Source organism: Mustelus asterias, chromosome 12 (assembly GCF_964213995.1).
Source record: "Mustelus asterias chromosome 12, sMusAst1.hap1.1, whole genome shotgun sequence".
NCBI lineage: Eukaryota > Metazoa > Chordata > Chondrichthyes > Carcharhiniformes > Triakidae > Mustelus > Mustelus asterias.
This window is the reverse complement of record NC_135812.1, coordinates 25,669,045-25,685,198: the sequence shown is the minus strand read 5'-3', so window position 1 is coordinate 25,685,198 and position 16,154 is coordinate 25,669,045. Positions and strand designations below refer to the sequence as shown.

Below are 16,154 nucleotides of genomic sequence, written 5' to 3'. Positions count from 1 at the left end.
AGATTGGCTACAGCACAAAAGAATGCCATTCAGCCCATTGTGCCTTCGCCATTCTCTGCAAGAGCAACTCAGCTAGTTCTCTTCCATCATTTTCCCGTAACCCTGCAAATTGTTTTCTTTTCAGAAAATGATCAGTTTTCTTTTGAAAACCACAACTGAATTTGCTTCCAGGATGCTCGAGGGCAGTGTATTCCAAATTCTAATCATTGGCTATGTAAAAATGTCTTCCCTTGTATTGCCTTTGGTGCTTTAGCCATCCATTTAAAATCAGTATTCTCTTGATCTCAACCCTTCCTCCATTTCTCCTCTCTGCTCTGTCCAGACTCCTCATGCCTTTGAATACTTCCATCAAATCTCTTTTCAAACTTCTCTAAGGAGAGCTATCCTAGTTTCTCCTATCTGAGTTACTGGAGTTCCCCATCCCTGGAATCATTCCCACAAATATTTTCTGCGCCGTCTTTGATGCCTTAACATCCTTCCTGAAATTTAATGTCCAGAATTTTCCAGATGAGGCTGAATCAATGTATTACAAATATTCGTCATGACTTCTTTGCTTTTGTATTCTGCTTGTATTTATAAAGCACAGGATTCCATGTGCTTCCTTCTATATTGAATGTAGCTAAAGTAGTTTTGTAATCTCGTCCTGATGCCTTTCAGGACTTCAAATCAATTAGTGCAGCTTGTATAGAAATTGCAGTAGCAATTGAGGCTTACTGAGGTGCATAATTGGGTGTATTCCAAGAGTTTGGTGGCTTTTCACTTTTACTGTTGTATCAAATGCTTTCTGAATTAGATTGCGTTATTGCCAGTGCAAGTGCATTTATTATTTGATTATAGCTTCCTTCAGTGTTCTGGAACATTACTTTTTAGAACTGACGTTTTTTCTTCTTTATACTAAAGGACATGAACCACACCAATTCCTATGGCATTATCCGAGGGCTCCAGTTTGCCTCCTTCATTGTCCAGTACTATGGGCTGGTGCTGGATCTGCTTGTATTGGGTCTCCATAGAGCCAGTGAAATGGCTGGCCCACCACAGATGCCAAACGATTTTCTGAGTTACCAGGATGTTGCCACAGAAGTAGCCCATCCTGTCAGACTTTTCTGCAGATATATTGAGCGTATTCACATTTTTTTCAGGTAAGAAGTATTTTCTTAACCAAGTGTCAGTATAAGACATAATGTTAAGTGGGTTGTAACTTTTTTGTAACAATTGTTCTATAAAATTGCATCCATCGAACAATGTAATCGAAGTAGCCAAAATCATGGGCCATAATGTCCGAGCACCCCAGTGTCATATTAGTTTGGGATGGGGGGGGGAACACCCCAAAGATGTAATGGGAATCCCCTTCGGACCTTCCCGTGTAAGGTTTGTATGGCAATTGTCCAGAAGTGCAAACTTCCCCTAGGACCCATTGGAAAATGCAATTTCAATCACAAACTTTGGAGGATTCTGACTGGGTTACATCAGTAGTTACCCAGGAAAGGTTGGAAGGATTAAAACCATCTCTAACATCCAGATAATATTGTACAAAGCCTCGCATCCCTGAGTAACTCCCCTCCCATCTCTGCACCCGTCCTGTAATGTTTGGATTAGGAGGAAGGGAGCCCGCCCCCAATGTTATCCCCTCTTTTCCATTGAAGGTGCTGTCTGGTGTTGAGCTACTTGTCCACGGATACTGTGCATCATGCAGTATTGTGTCTAAATGCTCATTCTTCGTGTACATGTTTCAACATGTACATGTTAATGGATTTTTCAAGGTCTGAGCCTAATCCTGTTTTCACTGAATATCAGGAGCTCATTTAACAGCTGTTAGCTGTTAACCCAAGAGCTGCCCTTGAGCCTCATTGTTGCTGTTCAATACAAATTGGAAATTGAAGTTAGGGTGTTCTGATCTGCAGTCTTTACCCAGTTAGCCTGTTTGAGTTAATAAGTGTACCGGTCTCTTCAAATGCATGTAATAAAATCTTTATGTACAGATTTACAGCTGATGAAGCCAGAGACCTGATTCAGCGCTACCTTACAGAACACCCCGATCCAAACAATGAGAACATTGTAGGATACAATAACAAAAAGTGTTGGCCAAGAGATGCACGTATGAGGCTTATGAAGCACGATGTCAACCTGTAAGTGTCAAGAATGTTACATAATCATTGCTAATCATTGGAAACCTTTGCTAGCTTATTGATGTGTCTGATTTATGCAACTTGTAATTTTTCAAACACAGTCCACGTGAATAAATGCTGCAATGTTTCTATTTTCCTTACCCACTTCCATTTGGTTAGTACCCCAAAGTTCTATTCACTGTTAGATTTGGCTCTGTGGCTCTCAGAAGTCTATGTTGCATAATAGTGTGAATTAATGCGAGAGTAAGCTGAAATTCATTTTGGCATGATATTTAATATTTTAATTCAAGCAATTTATTTTCAGTGGCAGCTTGGCTCCTGTGTAATGAGGTTGTGAATTCATGTCCCACTGTGAGGCTTGGGTGTGTAAACTGATACTTCAGCCCAACATGGAGTTAGCATAGCATAGACCAGTTGTGGTAATTTAAATATGTTGAGCTTAAACCCTATGCCCTGATCAGCTTAACGAAAAGATCCAGTGACTCTTAAGAGTTGGGGAATTTTCCCAATAACTTTCAACCAACACTGCGAGAAGCAAATCAGTTAATTATCTTAATTACGGTTTGTGGGACATTGCTGTGTGCAAGTGGCTGCCACATTAACCTTTGTAGGCAATCATTTCAATACAGTTAATTGATTATGAAGTGCTTTGGGGTATTTTGGGGAAAAGAAGGGTGCTATCTAAATGCAAGTCCTTTCTCGTGGAAAATTCCATGCTTTATCTGATCCAACGTCCCTATTGGCTTTGAGATCAGGAAGCGAATCTCTATAAAACATTAGGCTTCAGGATGTACTGCTGTCTCTCTGCTATTTATTAGAAAACTGGTTTAATTAGTGTTAACATTGTGCACAAAGGATTGTAATTGGGAGACTTTATGATCAAAGGGGAGCCACAATATGGGGGGTTTTGTAATTTCTAATTTAGAAACAAACATTCAGTAGTTTTATTAACCTGCATGGCTCTCTTGTGATGCATTAAAAATGTTAGCATTGCTGCAAGCAGGTTAATGCAGCACGGATTATTGGAACCAGCTGTTGCAGGAGCTGCCAGAAAGGGCAATAACAATTTTCTAAGCTTAGAAATCAAGTGAGATTTGACATCTGTTTGAATCACAGTATTAGAGGTTTACGTGGAGTCAAGATCTTAAATGAACTACCAGGATGCTTATAAACCAGTCAACACAATTTGATTCGAGTGAGTTTGGTGCAGTCGCTGAAAGATTGTATATTCATGCTCAATGCTTGTATGTTTTAATTGCTCAGATGTTACACCTTTTCTTGTAGTGGTCGAGCAGTGTTTTGGGACATCAAGAATCGGCTACCTAGGTCTGTTACCACCATTCAGTGGGAGAACAGTTTTGTATCTGTATACAGCAAAGACAATCCCAACCTGCTATTTAACATGTCTGGCTTTGAGTGTCGCATTCTTCCCAAATGTCGTACAAGCTATGAGGAGTTCACTCACAAAGATGGAGTCTGGAACTTACAAAATGAGGTATAAACAATGTAATATTTATTGTTCTATTAATTTATTATGACTACTTAATTGGAATGAATTATTAAATTGTCAGTATAGGTTCAGCGTAAAAGGAGGAAATTTAAGATTATCAAGTACATATTTTAGAAATCATCAGCTAGCAGGAAAGCAGTTGCAAAAATAAGGTATTTAATTACTGAAGTGCATTGTATTTTTGCAATAATTCAATATAAATTCAATGTAAAGAAACACAAATAGCAAAGTACAAAAGTAATATCCCGTTCTGTATTCCAGAATTTCCTTCACACCTTGTTTGACTTGCTCAGATACTATTTGTATTTCAAAAAAAAATTATTCCTTTGGCTCACGTGCAGAAATTTTGTCTCTGGAGAGCTGAGGAGTTCTTCCAGTGGTCAGGTTGTCATTTACCCTTCAAACCGCAGTATTGAAAACTGATCAACTATTACAAATTCATTGCTGTTTGTGGAATTTTGTTGTCTACAAACTGTGGGTGACCGCAATTCAAAAGTGCACCTTATCGGCTATGAAATGGATTTGTGTCCTGAGTGTCCAAGGGTTAATGTGTAAATTAATTATTTTTTCTCATTTATGTTACAGGTTACCAAAGAACGTACAGCTCAGTGCTTCCTCCGAGTGGATGATGAATCTATGCAAAGATTCCATAACAGAGTACGTCAGATTCTAATGGCATCTGGCTCCACCACTTTCACTAAGGTACTTATTGGCATTAAACACACCTTTACACTAATTTCTTATTTAAAATGATAACACTAAATGTTAAATGTTTTTAATATCTGTTTGTGTTTATTGTGGATTCAAAGTTAGTGCCTGAAAGAGCTGAAAGGATCTTTTTATACATGGTTGGAATTGGGCCCATTAGAGAAACTGTTGCGAGGGACAAATATGTTGGGTGGGATTCTCCCAAACAAATTCTAAGTGTCGAATTCACATAAAAACTGGAGTAAATCCTGCTGTTTTTTTCAGTGCGATTTTCAAAATGAATCTCCCACACTGTGCGCTGCAGAGTGCGCTGGCCTGAATCACGTGAAAAATCAGGGGCCTATTCCCATCGGAGCATAGCGCTGAGCGGGCCACTGAGCATGCGCTGATAAATGGCCTCCACTTGAGTCTCCTGGCCCACTGCACTGCTTTTGCAGCGTAGCGGGCTGGGAGAATCACCCCCCGTTATCTGCAGCGGAAAAGGTGTTAGGACCTGACGAATTGGATGTTGCAATTCAAGGTTAATTACAAAAGGTTTTTGAGTCATTAGAAAATCTGTGGAATAATCTTTGTGCTTTTCTAGATTGTGAATAAATGGAACACTGCTCTGATTGGCCTGATGACCTATTTCCGTGAAGCAGTTGTTAACACTCAAGAGTTATTGGACCTGTTGGTGAAATGTGAGAACAAGATTCAGACACGTATTAAGATTGGTTTGAATTCCAAGATGCCAAGTCGATTCCCTCCTGTTGTATTCTACACCCCTAAGGAGCTGGGTGGTCTTGGCATGCTCTCCATGGGTCACGTTCTGATCCCACAGTCTGACTTGAGGTACTGTTTAAAAACGTATTTCCTTTTCATGAAATTAAATGGGCACAATGAATTGCATAATAGTCTATAGAAGAATGCCACAACGTTGAATAAATTTGTTTCAGAAGATAAAGTTGACCTGTTGCTGGTAACTTTAGACAGAGGAAGCTTCTTTTTCCAAGCTATGTTACAATTCAAACACAAATCGTTTTCATTTTATAGGTGGTCCAAGCAGACAGATGTGGGCATCACTCATTTCCGATCAGGCATGAGTCACGAAGAGGATCAACTGATTCCTAATCTTTACCGTTACATTCAGCCTTGGGAGAGTGAGTTCATTGATTCGCAGAGAGTGTGGGCAGAATATGCACTGAAACGACAGGAAGCTATTGCACAAAATAGGTCAGTTTTGAGATTTGTTGTAACAACTATAGTGAGACGTTGCGAGTTTGTATGTTTGACAAACTATTTATCATTTCAGGCGTCTAACTTTGGAAGATCTTGAAGACTCCTGGGATAGAGGTATTCCACGTATTAACACGCTGTTTCAGAAGGACAGACACACACTGGCTTATGATAAGGGCTGGAGAGTTAGAACTGATTTTAAACAGTATCAGGTATGACTTCTTAAAATATGTATGTATTTTTGTCAGATATTCTTTCTCTCACACTGCTGCCTCTTTAGCTCTTGTGATTTCTTTGGATTGCCAACTCAATGGCTGAGTTGCAGACCAGCCCTCAGTCTTCCTTTGGTGTTGTTTTGAAGTTGGTCATCTGTGCAGAAGACGTACAACATTAATCTTTAATAAAACACCTACTTCGTTGTTGAGCAATACTTGGCTTTCACTTAAAAGATTTTTCTGATAGCACATTTGAGTTTGGAAACACATCATCTCTCTGTCATGTCCTACAAAGAACAATACAGCACAGGAACAGGCCCTTCGGCCCTCCAAGCCCGCACCGCTCCCCGGTCCAGGATTGAATCCAGGATCCCCGCCCAATTTTCCAGCCTATCTACATCCTAATATCCTATCCACCGAGCTGTCCCTCACAGCTACGATGCTTTGTTCATCACAACCTATTAACTCACCCCCACCCCCCCCCATTCCAGACCATGTGATCTCCAGGGAGAGGCGAAAACCCAGAGTGAAAACCCCAGGGCCAATATGGGGGGAAAAAAATCTGGGAAATTCCTCTCCGACCCCCTGTGGCGATCGAAACGAGTCCAGGAGATCACACTGGCCCTGATCAGAAAATGCTTCCCAACCCTATTCATTTCCACTTCTGCTTTACGAACACCATCTGAATTCCCTGCCCCCGAGACAGGTTCCCAACTATCCGCAGTCTCGCTCTGTACTGGCACCAGCAAGATGTGATGTGGAGATGCCGGCGTTGGACTGGGGTAAACACAGTAAGAAGTTTAACAACACCAGGTTAAAGTCCAACAGGTTTATTTGGTAGCAAAAGCCACAGGTGTGGCTTTTGCTACCAAATAAACCTGTTGGACTTTAACCTGGTGTTGTTAAACTTCTTACCAGCAAGATGATCATAGAATGAAGTCTTGAAACGAGAAACAAAGAACAATTAGCCCGCGCCGCTCCCTGGTCCAAACTAGACCACTCTTTTGTATCCCTCCATTCCCACTCCGTTCATATAGCTGTCTAGATAAGTCTTAAACGTTCCCAGTGTGTCCACCTCCACCACCTTGCCCGGCAACACATTCCAGGCCCCCACGACCCTCTGTGTAAAATATGTCCTTCTGATATCTGTGTTAAACCTCCCCCCCCCTTCACCTTGAACCTATGACCCCTCGTGAACGTCACCACCGACCCGGGGAAAAGCTTCCCACCGTTCACCCTATCTATGCCTTTCATAATTTTATACACCTCTATTAAGTCTCCCCTCATCCTCCGTCTTTCCAAGGAGAACAACCCCAGTTTCCCCAATCTCTCCTCATAACCAAGCCCCTCCATACCAGGCAACATCCTGGTAAACCTCCTCTGTACTCTCTCCAAAGCCTCCACGTCCTTCTGGTAGTGTGGCGACCAGAACTGGACGCAGTATTCCAAATGCGGCCGAACCAACGTTCTATACATCTGCAACATCAGACCCCAACTTTTATACTCTATGCCCCGTCCTATAAAGGCAAGCATGCCATATGCCTTCTTCACCCCCTTCTCCACCTGTGACGTCACCTTCAAAGATCTGTGGACTTGCACACCCAGGTCCCTCTGCGTCTCTACACCCTTTATGGTTCTTCCATTTATCGTGTAGCTCCTCCCTACATTATTCCCACCAAAATGCATCACTTCGCATTTATCAGGATTGAACTCCATATCAGGATTGAACTCCATATATCAGGATTGAACTCCTCTGTCAAATCATTCCATGGTTCAGAGCTCACGAAGTTGAAAGTTTTGGTGGTTGGTGCATTTGTCCATTAGGCAGTTGGATTAAACAGATGAGTAAAATCCCTGAACTTAATCTCTAGTCTGTCCTGTGTGAACTGATCTCGGCTAGAAGAGTGACAGACTGTGGGAAGCAATGGAGAAAATCACAAATTTTCTGCTACCAGAAATCTTGTCAGAAGAGTGTATGTGTGTATTAGTACATGTCAAACGAGAATAAAATTAGTCAGTATTGCCCTCATAACCCAATGGTCTGCCAGTACTGACTGTTGAGTCTTGCAAATGAATAATCCATTTTTATGGGAGATGAGAGGGAAATATGCAGCTGTGAAACTATACCCCAATAGGGACTTAATGCCAGGCTGGGGATGGGCTTGTTGTGGGAAGGGGACGCAGTTTGGTGAAGAAGTGCAAGAAAAGTTTGGAATTGACCAGTAATGATTCCAAAATTTTGGGAGAGAGGGTTGATAAGTTTAAATGTTGTAGAATAAGTATTTTGGTGTTTTATTTGTACCTTCTTATTTCCACTTTTTCTTTCTCCCCACTTCTTGGGTGCACAGAGACAGGTTGTAGTACCGATATCAGCCAAGTAGCTGTGATTATTTGGTACCAGCTTCCAGTGGCATTGCTGCAATTTTTAGAACAGCACATCTCAAATGGCTATGTTAAACATTAGCTTAAAATTGCCAGCTGATGTAAATTGCCAAATGATAACAGATAATGCATGAATGGTGAGGAAAATGCAAAAAGCCAACTGTCTTTAATTGTTGAAGAGTATTTGTAGTTACGGTGTTTTGTTTCCAGGTGTTAAAGCAGAATCCATTCTGGTGGACCCATCAGAGACATGATGGAAAGCTGTGGAATTTGAACAACTACCGTACAGACATGATCCAAGCACTGGGTGGTGTTGAAGGCATTCTGGAACACACGCTCTTCAAGGGAACTTACTTTCCAACTTGGGAGGGTCTGTTCTGGTATGTGATTTATAAGCAAAAGAAATCTCATTTTAGATGTAATATGTACATTAAGGAGGTCCTATCGAGTGTGTAAATGTAATCTATGATTTGCTCAGTTTTTAATATGCAAGGCGAGAACACTTGCTTCAATTCCCTATTTAAAATTTTTCATCAAATGTCTGATTTTTGGGTGCCAGTAAGAGATTTACAAATGTTCTGAAATTCTATATTGTGCTTGAAGGGAGAAGGCAAGTGGTTTCGAGGAATCCATGAAGTGGAAGAAGCTGACTAATGCCCAGCGGTCTGGATTGAACCAGATTCCCAACAGAAGATTCACTCTTTGGTGGTCACCGACCATCAACAGAGCTAATGTAAGTTTGTGTGACTACTGTGAATTAATCATTTTGTTTGTAAAATACATTGTCAAAAATGGGCTGAAAGTATTTTTCCTTCCTCAGGTTTATGTAGGTTTCCAGGTGCAGTTAGATCTAACAGGAATTTTCATGCACGGCAAAATTCCCACACTCAAGATTTCTTTAATCCAGATCTTCAGAGCCCATTTGTGGCAGAAGATTCACGAGAGCATCGTTATGGACTTGTGCCAGGTCAGTGTTTAGGCTACTGCATCAGTTTTGTTTGGTTCACTTTTATTGGTTTGAAATTGGATGGGGGTGGACCTTAAAACCAGGGGAATTAGATTTAAAAGCAGAAAATAATAATGGATGAGAAGATGCTTACAGTTAAAGGGTGGGCGTGCACCTGTGTATGCAATGCATGCACCTGTGTATGGGGGTGGTGGAGGTGGAATCCAGGGGAAATGAAAGAGGCCCAAAGAGATAACTGCAATTTTTTTGTACACCTTATTTTTGAGCTTAACATACATGTTAATGGTATAGCTGGTCTTAGTCTCCTTCCAGGCTAAGGTGTATCTTCAGAATCATGGAAAGCTTACCTTGTTCGTAGCTTTTACAGAATTGCTGTTTCAGTGGAACAGATTTCAAATCCTAAAGATTTTGCCTTTAGGTCTTTGATCAAGAGTTGGATGCTTTGGAGATTGAGACTGTGCAGAAAGAGACCATTCACCCCAGAAAATCCTACAAAATGAACTCCTCCTGTGCTGATATTCTGCTGTTTGCTTCATACAAGTGGAATGTTTCCAGACCATCGCTACTTGCTGACTCAAAGTATGTCTGTTCTACCATTTTCATGAGATATGGAATTACTGCTATAAGATAAAATCTACACTTGAACTATGCTTATCTTGATAACATAATTTATGAAAACTCCAAATTTTCTGCTGTTTTTGTTTCTATTTTGGATCAAACTATATATACTAAAGAGATTTAGTTTCTTTCAGAGATGTGATGGATAGCACGACTACCCAAAAATACTGGATTGATATTCAGTTGCGATGGGGTGACTATGATTCCCATGATATTGAAAGATATGCCAGAGCCAAGTTCTTGGATTACACAACAGATAACATGAGTATCTACCCCTCGCCTACTGGTGTGTTGATTGCTATTGATCTGGCCTATAACTTGCATAGGTATGTATTCTACTAGGCCTGCAGCCAGTCTTATTAAATTCATAATGTATTCTAGCAGGTCATAAGATCATAAGAAATAGGAGCAGGGAATAGCCAATTTGGCCCATTGAGCTGCTATACCATTCAATAAGATGGTGGCTGATCTATTTTTGGCCTTAATGCCATTTTGCCTGTTCCCATAGCCAGGTGGGAAAGTGGCATTATGACCATGATCAGATCAGCCATGATCTTATTGAATGGCGAACCAGGCTTGATGGGTCGCGTGGCCTACTCTTTCTTATGACCTGCTAAACCACTGAGATAAATATGCAATACATTCATTTTGCTCAATATAACTTGTATATAGTATGTGTATATGTACAACATTTTGACCTACACCAAAGTTCTTGTGATACTAAGCAGTAAATTCATCAGAAATTGCATGAAATAGCATTTTTTGGAAAAATTCTGAGTCCAATATCTGTCCTGGTATTTCTTTGAAAAATTTACAAATGTTACCTTTTAATCTTGCAGTGCTTATGGTAACTGGTTTCCAGGTGCCAAGCCACTGATCCAGCAGGCTATGGCAAAGATCATGAAGGCTAACCCTGCTTTGTATGTGTTGAGAGAGCGTATTCGAAAGGGCCTACAGCTGTATTCTTCTGAGCCAACTGAACCTTACCTATCCTCGCAGAATTATGGTGAACTCTTCTCCAACCAAATCATATGGTTTGTGGATGATACAAATGTGTACCGGGTCACCATTCATAAGGTGAGAAATACCAACCATAAAAGTGTCCAATAACTGTTTTGACTAAGTTCATGTAGGTTGTACAAAGCAATTTTTAATGTGAAAGATCTTTCTTATAAAGAAATTAATTCATTTTTAAAAATTGTTACTTGTGCTGCTTCAATTGTACATAATCTGGCATGTGTTCTTTCCATAGACATTTGAAGGTAACTTGACAACAAAGCCCATTAATGGAGCCATTTTCATCTTCAATCCCAGGACAGGACAGTTGTTCCTTAAAATTATCCACACTTCAGTTTGGGCTGGACAGAAACGTTTGGGCCAGGTAAGACTCGGATGTAGTATTTCACACAGGCTGTATTTTGTATGCATATAGCCAAGAAAATGTCTCAATAACAAAACACTTGGTGTTTTCAATTTTGAAAGAAGGGCTGTGATGTCCATTATTTTTCAGTCCCATTTGGTCAAGGAGAAAGGAAAGAACTGAACTAAAATCAATTTTGCCATGGCATTTTAAGGATTTTGCTAATTTTACCATTATTGGTCTGTGGGTAAAATTTATTTCAAATAGATTAATAATACTTTCATAATATCTTTTTCATATTTGGGTTATTTTAAGCCGTTGCTTAATATTATTGTGTCGAATGTGCAAATAATAATGGGTTGTTTTTGCATTCAGTTGGCAAAATGGAAAACTGCTGAAGAAGTGGCTGCCTTGATCCGATCGCTTCCAGTTGAAGAACAGCCTAAACAGATCATTGTGACAAGGAAGGGCATGTTAGATCCACTGGAAGTGAGTAAACTTTATTTACGTTTGGAAGATAATTTGTCTTAAAATTGAAATGGAATAAAAATGGAACTAGTAGATAGTTAGCCGCATTGAGGACTGATATTTAAAACAAAGGACGAATTAAAGATTGCCATGCTGTTTTCAAATTCTGAGCAATGTACTTAAACATCTCTCTACTAAAGCTCAATTTATTTAACTTGAATAGTTTAGTACCCCTAGCCTAGTTGAGTGATGGTTTAGGCAAGAGAGTCCAAACAACCTTTGGATCACTTGGCTCTGAGCCCTGGTGGAACATTGGCTAGTTATATAGTCGAAATCCGGTCTAACCAGCTTGCTTTGTATTTTTAAACCATTTGAAAATCCTTGGTAGCAACATTTGTCCCCTGCCAAAATTAATTTTTGAATGGACATTTTTGTTTCCTTTAGGTTCATTTGCTGGATTTCCCCAACATTGTGATCAAAGGATCTGAGCTGCAGTTGCCTTTCCAGGCTTGTCTGAAAGTGGAGAAGTTTGGGGATTTGATTTTAAAGGCAACCGAGCCCCAGATGGTGCTCTTTAACCTGTATGATGATTGGTTGAAGACCATTTCCTCCTATACTGTAAGTAAAATAACGTTTTGATATTTTTATAGGGAGTGGATGCAGTTGGTCTGATGGATCGCGTGAATACGTGTCTTGTCTGTTTTTACCTTCCTATTATTTCAAAATAATCTGCAGCTTGTGCTAAAGAAATTAACACATTCTGAAACTACTTTTCTAATGGCCACAGTTTGAGTATGCAGGGGGGATTGGGTTAGGAGATGTGGACAAATCAAAAATGATTTCCTATTTGTTCAGCCTTGACAAGCCTGTACTGAAGTTTTGTCTTTTTTTGTGAAAGATGTTCTGGTAAAGTCTATTGTGCCTAGACTTGTATAGTTTAGTGAGAGAAGCTGTTTTCTATATGTCTACTACATGCTTGTTTGCATCTTAAAATCCAGAAGAGATGCTTCACTTAATGTAAGCATTAATCCTACTTTAAATATGCAGTGAAGTGAGGGGAAGGATGTTGTATGTTCTAAGACTATGTGCTGCATGGTGGATTTTTGAAGGGAATATTTGAGTTTATTTCAGAGTAATGTATATCCCATCTGGTGTATATCTTTTTCATTCTGGAGCAACTCAGTTTTTCTTTATTAACCTGACTGTTCATCAGGTGCTTACGATGTATTTTAGGTGTAGAGAATTAGATTGAATAAAAATAGGTTTCCAGGACGTTACAGATTTATGTTTTTTAACAATTGGGTGGCATTTGTTTTACCAGATGTATCATTATGTGTCTGTCTTGACTGTTTCACCTACTGGCACTGAAGTGGCACCACCTTGATGTGCAACTTTCCCAGATATCTCCATGGCATATTCTTCAGTGCTGAGCTTCCTCTTTCACATCCACTGTTTACTGAACATCGGCACAGCATTGTGTATCTGCGTCCTTACCTTTTTCCCATCTCCACCAAAACTGAGACTAAACTGTCTCATGCTGTGCCATGTCAGTGTTGTTATTCCAAAATTCTTGCACTCACTTACACATTATTCCATGGATTCGCCTCACTCTAATTTAGTATTTTCTCCTGCCTTGCATAGTTGAATGAGCCTCCCCTCCCACCCCACTTGATAATTATTCCTCACTCCTCTTCCAATAAAGTTATCTGCTTGATTTTTTTTCCATTATAATTTTGTCCTTTGAAGCTCCCTTTAGAGTCTCTTTGATTTTGCTACCTTTCCTCCTTCCTTTCAAACCCCTTTTTATTTGTAGTTCTTCCGAGTCCTCCTTCCTCTTTCCCTTCTGTTCAGCATCCACTGTTTTTGTGTGTAAGAAATGCAATAGGAATTTGGTAATACTTGAACTGTTTTAGTATTCAGCAACCTAAGTAAGTGGTTCTTCTGATGCACATCTAGTTTATTGCAGAAACTATATTAAAAAAATTAAAATGGTTTTATTTAATTAGTTATCTGATTAATGAGAGACCTATTGCATACTTGGCAAAAATTCATGTATATAGTGTATTTTTGCCTGATTTAGCATGCAAATAAATACATGACCGTAGAAGCACTTGGATATGTCTTTGCAAGAGTTGAGGCTTAAAGACTACCATATGAATGTGCAGATATTGTTACAGCTGCATTGCTTACTAGCACAGGGCAACAGGAACAGGAGATTTTTCTTTCTGTTTAGAAGAAGTGTCCATTCAAAAGAAAACATGCAGTTTGGAGAAAAAGTGGATCTAGAATGCTAACTGTGGTTAAGCTGGAAGATTTGAAATAGAATGAGGTGAATGGAATACAAATATGGCAGAGTTTCTGATCTAGAACATTAGTTGCCATGACTTGTTTCTGTGGAAATGATTATTCAATCTAATTTGGTGACTGATAATATGAGCTGGTTAATGCTTATTAATTGGGAAGCTAGAAGAATTTGCATCATACATTTTTACAGATGCAATCGTGTACATTTTCAAAAACGAAAGTTTAGCCTCAAATATATATTTTCCCTTGCTTTCCCTACACTGGTTTTTAGGCATTCTCTCGACTGATTTTAATTCTTCGAGCACTGCATGTGAACAATGATCGTGCAAAGGTCATTCTGAAACCTGACAAAACTACAATAACAGAACCTCATCACATCTGGCCAACTCTGACAGATGAGGAATGGATAAAGGTGGAAGTGCAGTTGAAGGATCTCATTCTGGCTGACTATGGCAAGAAAAACAAGTGAGTGACTATAGCAATGCAAATGAGAATGAACCTGCCTGATCTTTACAGCATATCCTGTTGGATTGATCATGATTAAGGTGATGGGTTAAATTGCAGTATCAGTGGTCTATCTGGTCGATATTTCATAATTGTCGAGGTCAATGATGCAATCATACTTGGTTATTAAATAAAAAATTAACTCAAACGATAGAAATTTAAATAGAGAAGTCATTTGGTAAAAGAGAGACATGTCAAAGCTTCTAGTCTTCCACTCATCAGGACACTTCAAAACAACAATTTATACTGTTTGAGAAGTGAATCAGAGTCCACGTGCCAGCCAAGCAGCATTCTTTCTTCATACGGAACAAATTGTTGTTTTCCCTTTATACCGATATTCTTGTGAAGCGTCCTGATAAGTGCAAGACTAAAAGCTTCAACATGTCGATCTTCTCAGCAATAGTCACATTGGGAACATGATTGAGGGGTACGGATATGGTGAATAGAAAGCAGTTGTTCCCATTGGTTGAGGGGCCAACCATGAGGGGCATAGTTTTTAGGGTAAAGGGCAGGAGATTCAGAGGGGATTTGAGAAAAAACCTTTACACTCGGAGGGTGGTGGAAATCTGAAATGCACTGCCTAGGAAGGTAGTGGAGGCCGAAAACATTACAACTTTAAATATTTGGATGAGCACTTGAAATATAACATTCAAGGATATGGGACAAGTGCAGGAAAATGGGATTATGCGCTTTTAGTGGTAGTTATTGTCAGTACAGACTCGGTGGGCCGAAGGGCCTTTTCTGCACTGTATGACTATGATCTTTTATTTCAACTGACAGTAACAACTTCTGCTTATCATCAGTCGTGTTGTATTTTCATTTACCTGTTATTTTGCATTCAAGTGTAAATGTGGCATCTTTGACTCAATCTGAGATTCGTGACATTATTTTGGGTATGGAGATTTCCGCACCTTCGCAGCAGAGGCAACAAATTGCTGAAATTGAAAAGCAGACCAAAGAGCAGTCACAGCTGACAGCCACGCAGACACGTACTGTAAACAAGCACGGTGATGAAATCATCACTTCAACAACCAGCAATTACGAGACCCAAACTTTCTCATCCAAAACTGAATGGAGAGTCAGGTATGATCTATTTTTAACATTAACTTTGGTGTCAAATTGGAAGGTTTAACTTGAAACAAATTATTTATTAACCCATTTACTAGTAAATGTATTTGCAGTCACCAAAGTGATTGAGAATGGCATTTCAAGCATTGTTGATTTTGAAACTTAGTTAAGTTTATGCTTCACCATGAGGTTATGGTTTATAGCACTTTTTTTGAAGATTTTAGTCTGGGCTATTCACCCTTTCTGAAGTTGCTTATAGAGTTCCAATTAGAAAATTAAGCAGTTCCGTTGGAGAAGAACCACTTAAGGTTATTGAGTGTAGATAACGCCTTGATATCAGGTAATAGTGTGGAACGAACCATGATCTTAAATAGGGCCTGCAGAGTTCTGTGGGATCTGAAGGTGAATTTCTGTGGCACGCCAAAACAGATTGTATGATATGCAAATGTAGGTATGTGGCAAGTCTGCCCACAGTTGAGGCATTCTCAGCACAATATTTTTAACTTTCCCCACCACATATAATTATTGTGAAATATATAATTTAAAAATGATTGTAGGAAAGTTATATCTGCCTCTGCTCTTTACGTTAGCTGCCTATTAAGATCCAAATATCTCTCACTTTATTGACTAGATGAGGCAGATAGCTGGAAGCTAATATCCTCTGTTTAAAGTGCCACAATTTGCAGTATATCTTTTGAGCAGAGTCTAA

At 39.6% G+C, this 16,154-nt stretch overlaps 1 protein-coding gene across 1 annotated transcript in view; it reads left to right on the top strand.

The window, feature by feature from the left end:
* The window catches only part of prpf8 (pre-mRNA processing factor 8), a 46,968-nt gene that overhangs the window by 21,351 nt on the left and 9,463 nt on the right, over positions 1-16,154 (top strand). Inside the window, exons 20-37 of the mRNA XM_078224926.1 lie at positions 901-1,139; positions 1,980-2,126; positions 3,411-3,621; positions 4,222-4,338; positions 4,928-5,175; positions 5,377-5,556; positions 5,636-5,771; positions 8,367-8,536; positions 8,760-8,889; positions 8,977-9,123; positions 9,542-9,702; positions 9,876-10,067; positions 10,581-10,818; positions 10,994-11,122; positions 11,477-11,590; positions 12,014-12,187; positions 14,145-14,338; positions 15,221-15,460. Of these exons, the coding sequence (XP_078081052.1) occupies positions 901-1,139; positions 1,980-2,126; positions 3,411-3,621; positions 4,222-4,338; positions 4,928-5,175; positions 5,377-5,556; positions 5,636-5,771; positions 8,367-8,536; positions 8,760-8,889; positions 8,977-9,123; positions 9,542-9,702; positions 9,876-10,067; positions 10,581-10,818; positions 10,994-11,122; positions 11,477-11,590; positions 12,014-12,187; positions 14,145-14,338; positions 15,221-15,460 (3,167 nt within the window). The remainder of the gene's footprint in view (positions 1-900; positions 1,140-1,979; positions 2,127-3,410; positions 3,622-4,221; positions 4,339-4,927; positions 5,176-5,376; positions 5,557-5,635; positions 5,772-8,366; positions 8,537-8,759; positions 8,890-8,976; positions 9,124-9,541; positions 9,703-9,875; positions 10,068-10,580; positions 10,819-10,993; positions 11,123-11,476; positions 11,591-12,013; positions 12,188-14,144; positions 14,339-15,220; positions 15,461-16,154) is intronic.